Consider the following 18,822-nt stretch of genomic DNA (forward strand, 5'->3'; position numbering starts at 1 on the left):
AAGCCAGTTTTCTCAGCATCAATGCAATTCAGTCCTATAGTTTTACTGTCACGCAACACAATTTTCAGACTTCAACTGAAACAGTAAGTGTGTTTTATAAATGCAAACATCATATAGTAGTTAATAGTTGAAAGTATGTAAATGGAGTACCCTGTTAAGAATTTAAATAGTTGAAACAGTTATATTGCATTGCTTATAATGCTCCTGAATGTGTAAGAAAGATTTGAAGTTGGCAACTAATGCAAACCCTTATTGGTTGTCCCTTCCCCCAGATACAAACAAAAGGTTCGACACGTTTTTTAAACTTTATTTCATCTCAGAACCACTGCCACGTTACACCTGTCAGGCTGACGTTTATTCACTTCCGATGGTAAAGTTCTGACAATAAGAATGAATGGGTGACACGAGGGTCCACGTCCCCCAGTGGTGCACTGCAGTCAGTATTGGTCCAGTAAGACAGAAGTTTTGCAGTCATCCCTCCCCACTTTTTTTTTTTCTTTTAAATACATGAAGCATGGCCTAGCATTAGTATCACCCTTTTATCTGTAATTTATATAAATAGGATGAGGTGGAAACTCAGTTGTCTCCTCATTTGTAGGAAAAGTGACATGAATATTCTGTACTTTAACAAATACACTTAAACACAGGATTTTTTTTTTTTTGTACTGTTGCAACCCTTTCATCTGAGGCAAAACACCCCCCCTCCCCCGACCACCGCCATAATAAGTACCAAAGCATTTCTAGTTTTGATTTTCATCAAGATTTCCAAACTGGCAGATTTTATTTTCACACCCTCTTCACAATAGACAAGATGCTTACCATATATTTAGGATTACAAGTTGTCACTAAAAGAAAACTTTACACAACCACCGTACATTTAGGTTGAAAAACTGTCCTTGCATGAAAAATATACCTAGAAATCAAGTGGTAAACAAGAAAAAAACATTAAGAAAAGATTAATGTTTTTATAATGTGCCATTTTAAATTTATCAACTCCTCCTCGACTTTTCATTCATACTCTGTTTTTACCTATCGTATTCATTAAGGCAAACAGCTAATCCATTTCTGAAGAGGTGCTGTGGAAATTGTGGACAAACAGCAAACATTTGGCATTAAAATAGATAGCACGTATGTAGCCTCTAGTAATATACATTAAGCATTTCTCTTGGACTTCAGGATAATGACAGGGGAGGATGAACATGCTAACAATGTCAAAAAGGCTTAAAATTTAGCGTCCAAGCAATTTCTATTAATGCTTCTGTAGTTTTCAAGCTCTAAGTAGTATAGAATTTATGCAAATGCATTAAAGAATTCTAGCTTGGCAAGTACACCCAAGCAGGTTATTAAACTATATATACAGAAAGTGATAAATACAGAATTAAAAGAGTCCTTCCGCTTCTCTTTATAGCCTTGAAAATTGACAAAAAACTTGAGGACAGCTCTACAATATTAAACATTAGGTAACCGCAGGAGCTGGGAAACCTAACTACACAAACTGATTAAAATACTCAGATGACTTTGTAGTGTTTGATACAATTCAGTTTGTAGTCAAGGGCACAAGACAACATTTAACAAAAATAATCACATCAATTGACCTAGAAATCAAATGTAAATAGATATGAATACAATCTCCAAAATCTGTCTTTAAGTGAACATTAACCATTTATTCAAAGTTATACAAGAATTTGAAGGATAAAGTCTTCTTCTGCAACAGGAAACCAACTTACAAGTTTCATGTCTCAGTTGAACTGAAGTGGAGGCGAGCGGGGCGGAGGGGGAGGGAAGGGTGAACAAACAAGTTAGTAGGCCCCATCCAGGCAGCTAGAAAGTAAAAACAGGCTCAACAGCAGCCTCCTCCAGCTTGTTGTCCTCCCTGATTGCCTGCGAGTGTTGCATTAGTAGCAGCATGTTGAGGGCCAATTTTTATGCCGTTTGCCTGAAATGAAGTTTAATACACAGTGTCATTATTTTGGAACACTAATATACTTGCAAAGTTGTTCTTTTTTTTTTTTTTTTTAGACGATCATATAGCAAGTTCTCCTAATGTACGCAATAAATATTTTTTTAGCAACGTGTCCTTGGCGATGAAATATAACTTAAAGGAAGATGCTTTCCTTCTCGTTTAAATTTTCTCTCCATGTTAAACGCTGTTCCTTAAACTCCTAACACAAAAACACAGAGCAAGAATTGTCTTTGAATACTACTTGGCATAAGGCTTTAAAAATACATAGCATTTGCTAGGAGCGTATAACCTCTCCCCTCTCACCAAAATCTCCATTAGTTTGATAGTTTAATATAAAACTTTTCCTCTCTAGACAGCATTTCTTTCTGTGTTGAATCAGCTGTAGAGGCTAAGGGCATACGAGTGTTCTGTGTCATCAATAATTTCTATGATCCCGAAAGGCATGGCTACTTGCCAAGAACCCACACACAGCATAGCTCTTTCATTCATCAAAATCACACTTATATCTTAACCCTCACTCCCTCAAGTGGATTTTACCTAAAAATACAGCACTTTTCTCAAAGTAATACAGTAGCTTCAGAAATTAAGCTCTTAAGGAAACTTTGCGTCACAGTAAATCTCAGATTTATAGTGCTTGGCAGTTGTTCTGCAACAGTAGTAGCCTTGGGGTTTCTGGCACTAGCTCAGTATTGACAGCAGCTGATGTGGTTTCTTTTCGCTCTTTGACTCCTCTTTAATAAAAAGCATGCCCTATGGCTCATTGGTTTTGCCCCCTCTGGGCTGATAGCAACTTCTTGAGGAATCAAGGAGCCAGACTTGGCGTAAAGCCAAATAAATAGCACGGACTGTTGGCTCTTGACAGCATATTGCAATCAAAGCTCCATAAGGCACAGTAAAGCAGTCAGCTACTATATGAAACTCGACAGATACAATGAGCATGCTTTTTCAGACACACTGATTACTGTCCAATTTATATTGCCCTGAGTGCATTTTTTTTTTTTTTTTAGGAAAAATGTTAAAGAGAATCCTAAGTTTTTCATCACTAAACTGAATTTTAAAAGTGTTTCACCAGAACACCATATATAAACATGCATACATTTTCCAGTCAGAATTAGTGTCTCTGAAGGATTACTATTCAAGTCTTGTGTAGCTACAAGTTTCCTAGTGCAAATACTTTGCACACTACTTAAGTTTCTCATTATTTCCTCTCTAAAGTCGTAAGAGAAATATTTTTAATAGTCTAAATTTTCTCATGTTGAAATACATTAAACAGCAAGAGGTGAAGCTATTTAACTGAGTCCTGCCAATTCCCTCACTACTCTTTGAACAATTCTGCAAGGACTATCACGCTTAAGAGAAGCGTCAGACTGACAGTCCCAGACAGAGAATGCACCTATTCACAGAACAGATACAGAACAGAGAGCGGTGGTGCAGATTTTCACATGTGGTTTTACTAAGCACCTCAACAATGATATTTAGGGACATGCAGGATAAAAAAAAAAAAAAAAAAACAAACAAACCCTTGAGCATCAGGAAGGACTGACCACACTGTCAAATTTAAACTTTATGTGGTGTGACTTTTTATGTGAATGTTAACAGAGAGCTTACGTGATCCCAACATTTCTATACAATCCTAGTATTTCTGTTTACTACTGCTGAATTTGAATCTGCTTTTTCTACGGCTGTGAACCTCCCTCCTAACTGCTCAAGATTTTCAACAGCACAATCGTTTCAAAATTCAAGAGAGACACTATAGGTCTTTCTAGGCTCGTGCATTACAAAAGTGCTCCCTGCTCCACCTCCCCACCCCCACCCCAAACAGGCAGGCCCCGATAATCTGTAATTTCAGTAATGTGCATAGGCAAAATGGCTAATCTTTTATTCCCTACAGAATCCAGCCACCTAAACCAGGAACATTTCAAAAGTCTTTTATGTAACTCTCAAAGCAATCCCTCCCCTACACTGGACAGCTCATGGAGTGCATCTGGCATATCAACATGGTCCCCCATTTACATAGTGGAAAATTATCTTTGAAAACAGATGACACCATATGGAGAAGTGGATGAAAGTGGATTTTCTTCTCTTTTGGGGATTTATATTATTTTGTGATGCTTCATGGATGGATAGGGTCACTTATTTTAATCCATTTTTATCACAATGGCAGACAATTCTATATCCAAATGGAACAGACAAATTTTTTACTGTCCAGCCTTCTAGGGGAGGTGAATTTTGTACATTTAAAAAACAAACAAACAAAAGTGTTCAGGGTACTAAAAGTTACCTCGTTATTAATGTCAAAAACTCCTTCCTGGATTTTCTCGTAGATCTCCTTTGCAGTGTTAATAAAAGCCTAAAATAGAGGGGAAAAAAAAAAAAAAAACTAAAACACAAACAATGAATGCGATATCCTTTGCTGTGAGATGCACTAATTGGAATCCAATCTCATGTGCAGTTGTTTCAGTGAGACTTTTCCTCCTGACCTCAGCAGGAACAGGTATGACAACAGCATCCTGTAACCTACCCTGAAGTAGCAATGGATTGCACACTGTTTACAAAAACTGGCATTTTCATAACATCTGTATTCTACAATCTGTTGTCCAGTAATTACAGGGAAAAAGTGGTTTAAGATATATAAATTACTTTTAAATTATTTATTTCTGACCCTTATGGATAGATTGTGTGGCAGATGGTTTCCCCTACCCTTAATATCTTTGTAATAGGCCACTCTAGATTAGAGTGCTTAGCAACATAAAACCACAGGGTACTTACAATGATGATGTAAGGATGCTGTCTGCTGGATGAAACCTTATGCTATCATTTAATATTCACCTAATTTTAAGAATGTATTCTCTTTAATTAATCTTGCACACGATAGGTAATAGACATCTTAATAGTAAAAAGGAGAGGCCCCAGGTTTTATTAGGATTTCTGAAAATCTATTGTTTTAATTCAGAGAAAAAACTTTGACATTCAGGTCTGAAAAAGTGAATGACAAACATTTTTGGTTAAAGTTTACAATCGATGATTCCATTTTTCATCTCTCATTTAACTTTATTTTAGGCGTTACTTGACCTATAACGTATAATTTAAGAGGTGATTAACAGCAGCTAATAACTACAATCAAACATATAGGTCTTTTTGTTTTAAAATACCAACACCATGCAATCATACAAGATACGCTATCTTCTGCACAAGCCTATTACAGCAAATACAGATCTAATTCAAATATAAAAAAGTAAACAGGGTTCATGGAGAGGAACAAATCATACCTTTCCTCATTTCTACACTGGAAGCATTTGACTGCTGAACTTGCCACCAGAGCTTTGTTTCCTAATTAACAGGACTGATATGTTTTCACCTTTAAAGGCCTTACAGCTCCCCAGAGTAATCAATCTACTGCAGCTCAATTACTGCACCAAGCACACACCACAGCCAGTGAAGGAGACTTGAACGACTGCAGCAGGAGCGGAAAGATATGAATATGCATAAACTCTAAGTGGGTGATCGAATCATCACAGAGGGTCATGAGAATTTGCAGCAAAATAATGAGAAGAATTAATCATTGCAGATTCACAAGGCACTTAGGAAGCGAGTTCGTTTTTCAAACACGCGTTAGAGTTGAGGAGAAAAATTGGCTTTCGGCCAGCTACGAATTGATTCAAATTCCTCAGAAATTGAAGTTTTCAATGTAAGAAAAAAAAATTCAAACTTATCTTGGTTTCTGATAACACACTAATTATTGTAATGGCCTCATGCATGGGCCTACTGAAAGGCACATGTCAAAAACTTTGGAAATTCACACAGCTGGAATCTGTGAGGATACTTGCTTGCTTCTATTTCAGTAGGACATTAAGCAGAACTTGAAGCCTTAAAAATGTGTTATGATAACTTCATGTAAACAAGCACTTAACAATTGGCACTTGTAACAATTCTAGAAGATGTTTGCTAAGTATGCCTAGGCTCTTGTAATTAATTTCATGAGAATTACATTAGATCTATAAAAATTTTAGACCAACAAAACTAGAATTTTAACAAACTACAAACTCCAAACTAACACACCTGAGTATAAAATATCTTCTGGATGCTACACTCAAGAACAGATCACCGCTTGAACGCATCTGTCCTCACAAAAAATAGAATGCACTGGAAAACATAGTATGATTTAACAACACTCAATCCATGCTCCCCCCTCTCAACATAGTTATTACACATGCGCTGTGCAAAGCAAAAAGCATACTGAGTTCAGTACAGTCTATTTTAATACTAAACGTATTGCCTAAGAAACTGTTGATCGGAAAAATCCAAATATTCCATTCACCTCAGTTCTATCATTTCAGTTGTCTTGAGAAGACATAATCTAATTGCCACACTCCCATCGGTGATTCTGGTGCACCACATCTTAGTGTTAAACCAGCACGTATTCTGCATGGCAAAATGCCAGGCTGCGCTGGGTCACATATAAATAATTCCTATTTGAAAACAATGGTTTGACAAGAATATAGCGCATAAATCTAACTGATGTTTTCTTCAGTTGGTATGGATTCTGAAAAATTACTACTAATCAGCCATGAAAAGAGACCTGCAACCCTTGAGACTTCCCTTTGTTTCTTGCATCCATGTATTTTAAGTTAGCTTACGCTTCAAAGTGTAAGACTCAAAATAACCACCTGAGAACTTTACTGAAAACAGCAGTCTACTTGCTTTAAGAATATCATATCAGATTTGGGCATTGCATGCTAGTGCCCCAATTAGCAAGGACAAGAAGGTGAACTCTGTATAATTGACTTCTAAAAATCTCTTTTAATACTGCATGTTCGAACTCTTATCTGGAACATGCAGTATACTATAAACTCTCAATTATTTATGGGCAGTTTATCCTATTTGCAGATTAACTGAGCCATGGATGCAGAAAGACAGAGCAGTTTCCCCTCAAATCCAGTTTGGATTTATTAGACCATGTGCAGGGGACTGCAAGAACACAGCTGTAGCGCTTCACACGCCAACTTGGATCCAGGTGCAGTATAGCCACTTCCACACGACACAAGACCTCGACCAGTAAGCCCTCATGGACTCGGCTGGCTGCCTACTAAGCCTACTGCAGTTGCACTGTACGTTCCCGTAATGCTGCTGTTACTAAAACACTATACAAAGACACTCGAGCATTTCCACCCCAAATCAGCTCAGGTCCAGGTTTACTTTCACCACCCCAGGAGAGGCAGTGCCAGATTCAATCTGGATTTATACTCAAGTCACCTGAAAGATGGCAAGGCCCTAGTACGCAGTACCTCTGTTACTCCTAAACGGAAGCGACAGACTTTTGCAGAAACAGTATGTTAGACTTCCAAATATAACAATTCTAGACTACATTAAAGAAAATAATGTAACTTCAGGAAAATGTCTGCATTTAATGTGTAACTCTTCGTTTTAATATTTCTAAATCACAAATTACTGATGCTTTTATGCATGAGACTACTGCATGTGTCTGTACCACAGCATTAAAAAAAAGGTTGTTTTACAAGTTATTCAGTGATTTGTTTTAATGTAACACATTTTTCAATTGTGTTCACATTATACCTAGGTTCTCAAATAATAGTAATATCCTGTGAAGGAAAATTACATTACTGTACAAGTGGGAAAGTGAGCCTTGTCAGATGTGATCTGCCTGTTGTGTCACACCTGCACCTACTGCAAAGCTAATGAAGGAGGTTTTTGAGTCGCAATATACCAGTATATCATCACTTCACATGATTTGTATAAGGAGTTTCATAGATCATATTGCTACATGGGAATCATGAAGTTAAGCCTCACAATGCTCACCTCAAAAAAAAAAAAAACAAAACCCCAAAACAACCCAAAACACAGAAACCCAACTACCAAACAGTACAGATGCTGCATTTAAGATAAATTAATCCTAAAATCATTGAACATAGAATTAAATCAACTTTGACATCCATTTTATCACACAAAGTAAACAAGTTATGTAGGTTTACCACCCTTGAGACAAAACCAGGAAGAACGAATTCTGTAACTGGTAAAAACAACACAGGACATAAGGGAGTAAGTTCCTGATACCTCTGTCTTATGGAAGTTATATGCAGGAGTAATAATAAACTAAGGGCACCAGAATGCAAGTTATACAACAGCTACTTTTAGTTTTCACTTGGCAGATGTCAATAACGTGACTTCTCTTTCTCAGAAAGCTAATACCATGCCAAGTATTTGAGGACTTAGCTACAAGCTGAACATAACAGGAAAAACTTGTAAATGAATCTATGATACTTTTCAAAACACATATTTTACAAGTTCATCTTTGCTTAAACTCAGAATATACCAGGTTCTACACTGCTAGCTCATGTAACATGCTGCCCTCTGGTGGCAATATTAAAGTTAAATTTAATGCTTTGAAATATAAATTGGGTGGTCATTATTTCTGAGGGCTTTCTTACAATTAAGTGAGGAATGCTTAAAGGTTAAATATCTCAAATTCTAAAGCTTGACCCTCACCTCTGTGGTCAGCCAACACCTAGAATTTCTTCCTCCTTCCCAATTTCCTGTCTTATCCTTAAGCAGTAAGATACAATATAGTTAGATTACCCTAGTATTACAGAATGCATTTGGAAACAGTAACAACATGGACCATAAATAGATTTACTCCTAGACCATTCCCTATCCCAGTGTGTAAGTGGTGCTGGATGGCCACTTAAAAGAGTGAGATCCCAAAGCTCTGAGCAGCTGTTTTATGCACAGTAAGACAATACTTTTTACAACTAAATTATCCTTCAGAAAGAAGCCTAGGACACTAAAAGGGCTACAGAAGGGTAAATTATCAAGCAGAAGGAAGGTGCTATATAATGAACCTACACCCCAAGAAGCACCCTGACACATTTGTAGCCCTTAGTTTTGAAGTAAAGGTGCACAGGCACAAGACAGAACTCGACAGCAATTTGTTGAAATGTACCCGTTGAAGTGCAATCTTTCTGACAAGCTTATTGGGAAGATGTATATTACTAGAGCTCGAAGTGTCTCAAAAAGTCCTGCAGCTGCTGTTGAACAGTTACAAAGGACAAAGCACCTGAGGAAAAAAGAAGATAAAAACCCCCAGAACTAAGGATCCATCTCCCCAGCAGAATCCACAGCTCAGGCAGGCAGCCATATACTTTTCATGCTCTTCTATAAAGCCTGAAACCCTCAATTAACTAAGACTTTTTATTCTGATTATACCTTGGGATGCCCATCAGCCCCAAGAACCATGGCAGAGCCAGTGTTCCTTACTGCGCAGCTGGGGCACAGTCCAAGCGTTTGCCACAAGCAGGTAAAAAGCTGTGAATCTTCACTGGAGCCAGGTGTCCTGCCCCTTCTCTCTCCCACAGCTGAACCGACATGAACTTCATCTCTCTATTTTCTCATGGGAGAAACTGGCTAAAGTGCCAGCTTCACACAGCTGGAAGGTCACAGAACTTTGATTTCAAGGAACTTGAAGGAATACTGGTTTTGATAGAAGTTAAGTTAAACCTAACTGTTGGGTGTTTTTTGTTTTGTTTTTTTTTTTTTCTTTTTAAGACTCTCATGAACTAGAAATCCTGCTCTTTTGCAAGTTCTAGTCGGATTATGTCTTGCGTGTCACTTTACACAGCTATTAACATCCTAGGATTTTCAAGTTTTATTTACTAAATCCTTGCTAACTATATTACCAGGTCAAACTACTGTTTGTTTACCAGCAATTAGTTGTGCTTAGGGAGGGTGCAGAGGGGAAATAAAAAACACTTCTAAAAATCAGTTCAAACTTGGAAGCTGCTAAGAATCTCGATCTTTCCATGAGGTTTTCATTTTTACCCTTCAGAATATTACAAAGGCCATCTTCCTTCCCTTATCTGTGACCAAGTAGTACCACTGTTGAAGCCACAGGCATTTGTAACATTCATTATCCATTTAGCAAAAGTATGAAAGAGAAAATTAAGTTACAGCTGAAACAAAACCATTGAATGACCATCCAGCTACATGTAGCAGAAGTGCTCCACTGCTCAGTCAAAACCGTTGGTCTATTCTGATTTAATCCTAAATAATGAATCCATTATTGCATTCTATTTATGTGCAGACAACTTGGAATAACAAAGACAATACACTTAAGATGAAGGCTTGGCATAGGGCTGTATAATCCCCTCCATATGGGAAACAACTTATGAAAACCAACTCCCGCACCAGGAGTCAGTGATACACTAGTACAACTCAAGTGAGATCAGCTTCTGAACAGTGATGGTGTCTAGTATTGGTTTGACCAGTACCCAGAAAACTCTTTTGCTTAAGGTTGATCACATTGATCATTATTAAAAATCGCTGTCTGGAGTCCAAGAAGAACGCACCGAGTTATTCCAGCTTCCCAAATACAGCTAGGTATCTTTACTTCTTGAGAATCAGTGCATGTAAAAGGATTCAAAGGAAATGATATTCCAGGGACACAAAGATAAGCATTGTGTGCTGCGGGAGACTGCATGGTCACCCTGAGCTCACGCAGAGGATTCCATTCTGCCTCTACTAGTGTTAGACACTGCCCAAGTAGAAACCACTCAGCAAGCTCTAAGCTGCCTGTTTCAGATAAGACTGCAATTAACAGTCATACACTGTTGTTGAACTACCAATGAAAAAAATAAATGTGATAAAATTGTTAATGTCTCTTGCAAATGAGAGAAAAAAAATTCTTAAATATTACGTGTAGTTTGAATGCAAGGTAGGAAAGTAACTGATGTTATGATTACAACAAGTGCAAACGTTCCTGAGGTCTGGACCTCAGACTTAAGCGCAAACAAGCAAAAAGCCTACTGATAGGCATCACCGTGTTTTCTTACAAAAAAATTACGTAAGTGACATTGAATTCTGCAAACAGCACTTCAGCACGCACACCTTTCCATCCACAATTCAAAAATGTCGAACAGATATGATAACCAAGATTCTAAAAGTTAACACTAGATTTGTTTCAGCATGAATTAAAAACAAGTTCAATGTTTCAGGTCAAATTTAACTATGCATTCTACTGGGAGAAATCCGACAGCCATGCTCAGAGTGTACATTACTGAACGTCTCCAAAACATAGTCACGATTTTTTTTTTTTTTTAAACAGCATTGTAAAGAAATGCACTAGTGATACAGCTTAGAAATCACTGGCGAAAAAAGCACAAAAATTCAGTTATGTTTTGATAGCTGGCTATCTTGATAGCTTTAGACAGAGGTTAAAAGGAACTCAACAACAACAAAAAACCCTGTTTAAATGAATATGATACCGCTGAAGAGACTAGTATAACAGGCCTTGCAAAGCAGTCAAATTATAACCCTGTGCTTAACCTTCCCCAGCCCCCCAACAATCATTCTATCCTCCCGATGATTCAGAAACTCTTCTCACCCAATTCCATTCATATTAAACATCATGATTTCACTCTGTGGCCACACTGAATTCTTAGAAGCCTCCACAGAAACTACAAAGGAAGAGCCTGCATCTACTTCCCGCTCCAACTACCAATTACCTGTTGTGCAAACAGGGTATAAACATCCCCTAACAGCCTTGCACAAGACAAACAGCTAACAGGGTATTCTCTCCAAGATGTAGGGTATGAGACATAATCCCGAAGAACACAATGAACATTTTTAAACTGTCCTAAGATCCAAGCACTGAACAGGTCAACGTACTGATCAAAACAAAGTATAGAGGCTTGTCTTGTCACTTTTGACAGAGAAACATGTATTTTCAACTAGAGAGATGAAAAACTGCAGTAGGAAAAAAGTCTCCTCTGGCCATTTAACTGCTTCTGGTACAACACAGGAGCCATACACCCCTGTGCTGCTGTTTCAGTATTACATCCGCATGAAGTGCAAGTAGTCTGTGTACACTGAACGGCACGGACTAGGACCGCAAGACTTTTACGGCTATCTGCTTGTGCTTTACAATGGAGATCTGTCTGTTAACTTCTGTAGCATGACCAGTTTGTACTGCCACATTGCCCCTCCTGAATTCCCCAGTGACAAGAACCTGGTGTTCAGTGTACAAGAGCCACAGTTACTAGCCCTGTTGCTGCAGGGCCAGGTATTAGTCTGGGCATAGACTAGAGACAATAAAGTTAAGAACCGCATGCCAGATCTACAGATGCTGTAGAAATGCCCCTACCAAAGTAGCTGTTCAGAATATGTAGAATGTGGTTAGATAACCCACTAACTGTATGGGACTGAGAACAATACAGTAACCTGTATAGCTAACAGTGTCTCAAGAATAATTAAAATGGATAAAAAGCACTCGCTATAGAGTGTCTTTACACCTGCAGGACGCAAGCTGTACAATGGTGAGACTTACTGATGTCAACCAAAAAATACGATTTGTAAGAATTAATCCATCTTCTATAAACTAAAGAGACTTGAAAATGCAGTGTGAGCAATTCAGAAAAAAATTGGACTGCTATAACCTTGCTTTTTTACAAAGCAGTCATATGATTCACAACACTTCTGAAATTATTTTAATTTTTTCCATGAAAAATTACCTCAGAAGGTTTTTAGAACTGCCTGAGAAGTTTCCCTTACTACTTCAGAAATTACTGATACAAGCAGCCATGCTAAAGAACTAAAGAAGATGAGTTTACACCATTTTCTACTCTAGAAACATGCATTAAAGCATTTTTGTTAAAATAAATAAATAAATAAAATACTGGTGACTAGTATTTTGAGCAGCCATGTATGTTTATAATGAAATAGACTGCTTGCACATACTGAGGTAGGCTACAGAGGACTACAGGATTCAAGTGATTTGAGGAAGGGCTTCTGTGAACAATCCAAGATGATTATTTCTAAACCCTTAACAGTCTTAATTCTTTTGCCATGAGTACTTTTGCCTCAGATTCAGAAAGCAAAGTTTGAGAACCAGCTGTGTAATGAGAAAAAAAAAAAAAATTAATCCACAAAACAAGTTTGGCCACGAAAAATGGATATTCTTCCTAATTCTACTTTGGACAGATACCTCAAAGTTGGATCTAACTCTTTCTCTTAAACGGGTGGAAGAATAGTTAAGCCCTGTTACTGGATACTGTGTAGCTTCTTTGTTGTCACTTTCCCTGGCAATCACACTTACATTACTTCCTCCAATACCCAGAAATACACTTCCATTACTACTTTGTTTTGTATAGCAACCACTAAGCAATGCAACACAGGTGCAAATGCAGCAGGCCAAGGCTTTATTAGTTGACTACATGATCTCTGTATGGTAAAAATCCCTCTTTTGGGAAAGGAAAGAGAAAACAAGACACCATTTGTTACCTGAGAATATTCTACCCCGTTATATCTGTGCGTTTCCGTATGTATACATGCATGTGCCTTACAGTAAAGTGTCTTTCTCCAAAGCACCCTTTTTGAGGAATATTTCCTACTGATGGATAAGAAGGACAGAAGGTTGATAACTGAATTAAAAATATATCTTAAACATTAGTTTTATCATTCTATAAGACTTTATTAAATACAGAGTTGAGAAAAGAACAGAGGTCTAATAGATGCAAATAATCCTTAAACATTTCTGAAGCTGTATTTATTTTGTTTGCGTAAGTCTTTGCTGTTATCTAGTTAGAATCTACATCTATCATTTCGCTCTGGAGCTATATCTTTATCTCAAGTGGAATCACCTGCTCTTTCAACACTGCTGATGCTGTATCTTGTACAGACATGTTTGACTCAAGGATTTCTACAGGTATCCTGGCACTGTAATGGTTAACTACATAACCCATGCATGATACACTACAGTCACCAGTGATTTATCAGCATGGATTAAAAAAGCTGCTTAGTAACTAAGGGGATATTCCTTCTCCCCAAAATCCCCTAGCTTTTTTTCCCCTCATCGCCCAATAACCTCCATACAACTAGAGAGAGCCCCTTTGACCCCAGTAGTTCTATCTAAAAATTCTGGTACTTTTGGAAAAGATGAACGTTCTGAGACTCAAATTAAGTGCATAAAAACTATGTTGACAATTTATCTGAAACCCAAGGAAGTAGGAGAAAGTGTCTCCTTCAATACTTAAAACAAATGCATTTGAAAACATCTGATATAATAATCCAGATGCAAATTCAGAGACTTGCAATGTCCAGCTTTTTAGACCCAGTCTATTTCCATCAATCCAAAAATCCAACAGTATAAATACATACTCTTTCTAGTAAAAAAGTTGTACTTTCTTAGCCCTTAATCTCCCAAAGAAGCCAGTAAAAATGTTCTCCATTGCCACCATGTAAGATAACATGAGTAGACATAGGGACACAGATTTCTTCTGCTTAAAATTTCATCTAATTTTAGCTTAACTAACTCAAACGTTGTTCTTCCTGTTCAGTTTCTACATCCTCAGGCAGTCACAAACTATCATTTCTTTCCAGTTCTGAAGTCATATACTGAAGGCTTGACAGATTTGCCTCCATTTTGCATACTTCTTGTTCTTTTCTCAAGTGTGGCCCATTCCACACTATTTCCTCATTCCCTTCTATTTTTTTTGATACTGAACAGTCCAGAATCAGCATTAAAATGAAAATGGTCTCTTCTTTTGTCCACAAAGTGGTATCTTTCACGTAGCATGCCTACTATTTCTCCTTACTTATTTTTATTGGCTCAAAGATTAAGATTTTGCTCCTTCAGCTGTAATTATTCTAGATCACGCCACCTCTTTTAGCGTTGACTGAGAATACCATCTAAGGAATGCATTTGATTGTCACTAAAAAGGATTATATCCTAAAGCTTTTCCGTCAGAATTAGAAAGTTAGTACGTGCAAGCAATCACTCACTCATATCATCAGCAGAGGATTCTATTTGAACTTTTTCGACAAAGAACTTTATGCTCATTTTTCTCCTGATAAGGAGAGATGCATTAGGTACTGGACAACTCATTCAGCAGCACGTATTTTTTGACATGTAGAGAGGTGCTGATGTTAGAATAAGGTAGAGGTGGGTTCCTCCACCTCTTTTCTTCATTTATTAAACTCTTTATCTCAGCCCCTGAGTTCTTCCTCACTTCGGCTCTTCTGGTTCTTTTCCCCATCCTGCTGGACAGGGGGAGTGAGTGAGCAAGCAACTGGATGGGCACTTAGTTGCTGGCTGAGGTCAACCCACCACAACCACCCTTCAAGAAAGGCATGCAGTAAATCAAGGTGATATATGTAAGAACTCAGATATGTCCAGAACTATGAACTATAAGCAAAACTTCAAAAGACTTAAGTTCTTTACTCTAAAGTAGCAAAGACTGAAAAACTTATTCAAAGACATAGCAGACTACAGCAACCAAGATAATGACCTCTTCAGCAGCTCTGTAGAGACCAGAAAAAGGAATTGCGTGTGTGAACTGCAGCAAAGAAGATTCCTGCTAGGTAGCAGAGGGGAAAGATGACAACAATATATAAATATCAAAGCATTGCAATAGGTTGCTCTGAAGAGCTTGTGAAATATTAGAGGTCTTTAGAACAGGTTAGCTTGACATCTGCCAAGGATACCAATAGCTTAGCTTGCTTTGGGACAAGCAACCTATTCTAGTCTTACTTTTTAGATTTCAGGACAGACAGAAGTACCCATTTCTCTGATCAAATATTTTTGAAAAGAACAACTATATTAATTACTAGAGTCTCAACAATATAACTAGTGCCGTGCAATCAAATACAATGCAGATATTGTCTTCCTCATAATATAAATTAAAAGAGTAGTTAATTAAAGTTAAGGAACCCAAAACCTCGAAGAATAGTATCTGTACAAATAACAAAGTGCAACTCAAAACAACTGTTTTACTAAAATACCAGTGTTAAGCAAAGTTACCTCCTCTACATTGGAAGCAGTTTTGGCAGATGTCTCCATAAAGATAAGTCCATGCTCTCGTGCAAATGCTTCACCTTCCTCCTTCTTGACTTCTCGTCTAGATTCTAAATCACTAAGATGGAAAAAATAAGTTAGTTGCATGGTCTAACCTGTCCATGCAAATATTATTCTTCAGATACATGCTTATAAGCCAAGAACCCTCATTAGAACTTACATACATATGGTATCTACTCAAGCCCTTACATAAAGCAGAATTACTGTAAGTCTTGCACTTCGAGTATATGGAGTAGCTGCAGACAGCACACTTGCTTGAGCTCTCAATCCTAGCAGACATACATCTTATCAAAGACTTCGTGAAATGGCTTTCAACAGGATGCATGTATACTTATCTAGCTATTCCTTGAAGGCTAACTTTAGACATTGTCATTTTAGGTAAATATCACTCTTTTCTGGTATAATGTTATCTACCAATCCACACTGTAAAGCTGAACTGATAAGGGAGTTTTATAGAAGATTTCTTGGCGATATTAAAAATAATTTAAAAAGATAGAGTTCATTTTTTCTATTCAGTAACAAAACTTCATACAGTCCATTTCTGTCCTGATAAAAAGACTTAAAAGCAAAAATAAGTTGTTTTGAACTACATTAGCTGTTCTCTCCCAACAAGCTAGCGTTCAGGTTTTGAAACTCCAGGCCTGGCCCTCTAACAGCAGAAGAACTTGAAGTGACTGTTACACAATCTTTTGTTTCCTGCTTTCCAAGCAGTTTAGAAGGAAGTTAAATATTACACAAAAGAACAGAAAAAAAAACAACTCTTCAACTACACAACTAAAGACAAATCTGCTTCTCGAAGTCATATAGACACATAAGTATTTCACTCTCACTTTTTAAAGCTTCTTGAGGAACAAGGAGTACACAGTTTCTGTCCTTCTTTGTACGTATATTACATCTTGAGCAATAACAATGCTACATTTATAAATAAATAAAAAATATATATATTTAAAGTTTCATTTAAATTGTGCATGTAAAAATATTTTCTTAGATACACATTTTTAAACTAAACAACATGCAAATACAGAGGTTTAATTTGCAGCCAGAATACCAGCAAAAAGTATCACACTGGGCTTCAGTGCTGCCATCCTTGTAATTATGCATATATTAAAAATAAACGATACTCACAGTGGCATCTATTTTGCAGCAAAGCAGGTTTTTGTTATGTTTACAACTACACACTAGCTCAGATGAGTTACAGAGTCAAGACAATTCAGCACATCATTTAAATATAGAGCATTTGAAGATAAGGATACAAGAAATGTCTTCTCAAAACATTGTTAAAGTTGATGTTCATTATATGTAAGCATTCCCAGTATCTCAGCTTCAGGCTTAAGATATCTTAACAAGGTGTTCATTTCTCATGTCCCTGAAGTAGCTATCTGACATTGTATTTTTGAACTTCAGCAATGTCTTTATTTGCTATTGCCATGCTACTCTCAAAAATATCTTATTTAAAACCTTGATTCACTACAGTGTTATCTCCATGATGGAACAGAAATAAACAACTCTTTTGACTTGAAATAGTGCAGCTGCATTGAAAACTGCAGTGATAACCCAGTCAAAACTCACTACTGATATCTAAACATATTCTTAAAGAGCTTTAACTACTTCTACTAACCACAGTTGTCTTCCTCTCTCCATTCCAATAATTCGAGGCATTTGGTCTTACTAGATCAATATAGCTATGTTTTGTTCTGGAAAGAAGATTAAGTACAGTATTTGTCATGTTTTAACACTAGCATTTGTAATGTTTTCAAAAAACAGCTATTATATTTCAGATTAAATTCTCAATACTTTTCAAATCCAGCAATAAGTCAGTACTACAAATGTATACCAAGTGCACTTTTGGGACTCATAAGAACAAAATTCATTCCTTCAAAAATATTATGCTAGTATACACGTTCTTCCTTCCATCCGTGCCCTACTATAAGAACTCCTGTAACACACTTTCAGGATAATGCAATATAATTGAAGGAGTTTCTCTCCTGTCCTCCTCTTTGAGGCTTGAAAATAATCCCCTTTTAAAAGCTTCTTTAAGAACTTCTACTTCATGTAGCACCTTAATCTGTAACTTAAAATAAATAATTTAAGTATCTGTATTGTTTGAATAAAACCTAGTTGTAACTGGGAATTACTGAGCTAGCTGCAAGTAGCATATTATAACACACAACCATGTGGTACAGTCTGCATCAGCAGAATGCAAGACATAAAAATTTAGTTTAACAGCTAAGAAAAATCAGGAATAGTTACAGATGTCACCTAAGTATGCAAACTTATGTGGTACTTATCTCAAGTAAACAGTACACTGTTTCTCTCAGTGCCATGTTTTTACTCACATAAGCATAAGAACAGTTGGTCAGGAACATCACGGGCTTACCAAAGCTTCATTTAATAAAAGAGATTACATTTTTATATTAATTTGTGAAGACTATGCTTATCACATTCCTCAATTAAAAAGAACATCGTTAGTCATTTGCCAGATTATGTATAAAAACGTGGACAAGCTTCACAATTACTGAATGCTTAACATGTTTTTCAGGGGGAGGTAGAAGGTGGGGGGGGGCAGAGGGAAGAAAATAGAAGGGAGAAGAAGGGGCAAGAAGAAGAAAATAAGAGGTGAACAGGCCAGAGTAGCAAAAATCAGACTCTCTTTAGCACAAGGCTGTTTCTCAGTAGTATCTAAGAAATTATCTGCCTGTTCATTAAATTTTAAGGGACAAGCATACACACCATTATTTCAACTGGCATCTTTACCTTCAAGATTTGCTGAGGCATGGAGACAAGTTTAAGGTTAATTAGGTAAAGGCCCATAACTACTGGGTTATTAAATTCTGAGATGATGCTTTTGGTATTTGGAAGAACCCTACATCCAGCAAAAAAAAATCTAGACATGATGCTACAGTTCACTGGATCAAGAACTAGAAAAATTACAGATAAGCTTGAGGTATTCACTAGTGTGTTTTTATAAAGACCTTCAATATAGATCAATACAGATCAA

The 18,822-nt window shown here is 37.1% G+C and overlaps 1 protein-coding gene across 1 annotated transcript in view; it reads right to left on the reverse strand.

Moving 5' to 3' along the window:
- Nucleotides 1-291: 291 nt before the first annotated feature.
- Nucleotides 292-18,822, reverse strand: part of RAB2A (RAB2A, member RAS oncogene family) — a 44,984-nt gene continuing 26,453 nt past the window's right edge. The window contains exons 7-9 of the mRNA XM_087752718.1: nt 15,771-15,882; nt 4,245-4,313; nt 292-1,936 (exon numbers count right to left, since the gene is read on the reverse strand). Coding sequence (XP_087608844.1) covers nt 1,841-1,936; nt 4,245-4,313; nt 15,771-15,882 — 277 coding nt within the window. The 3' untranslated portion in view covers nt 292-1,840. The remainder of the gene's footprint in view (nt 1,937-4,244; nt 4,314-15,770; nt 15,883-18,822) is intronic.

Source organism: Nipponia nippon, unplaced genomic scaffold (genome assembly GCF_047370975.1).
Source record: "Nipponia nippon isolate SJK-2023a ecotype South Korea unplaced genomic scaffold, ASM4737097v1 scaffold_1, whole genome shotgun sequence".
NCBI lineage: Eukaryota > Metazoa > Chordata > Aves > Pelecaniformes > Threskiornithidae > Nipponia > Nipponia nippon.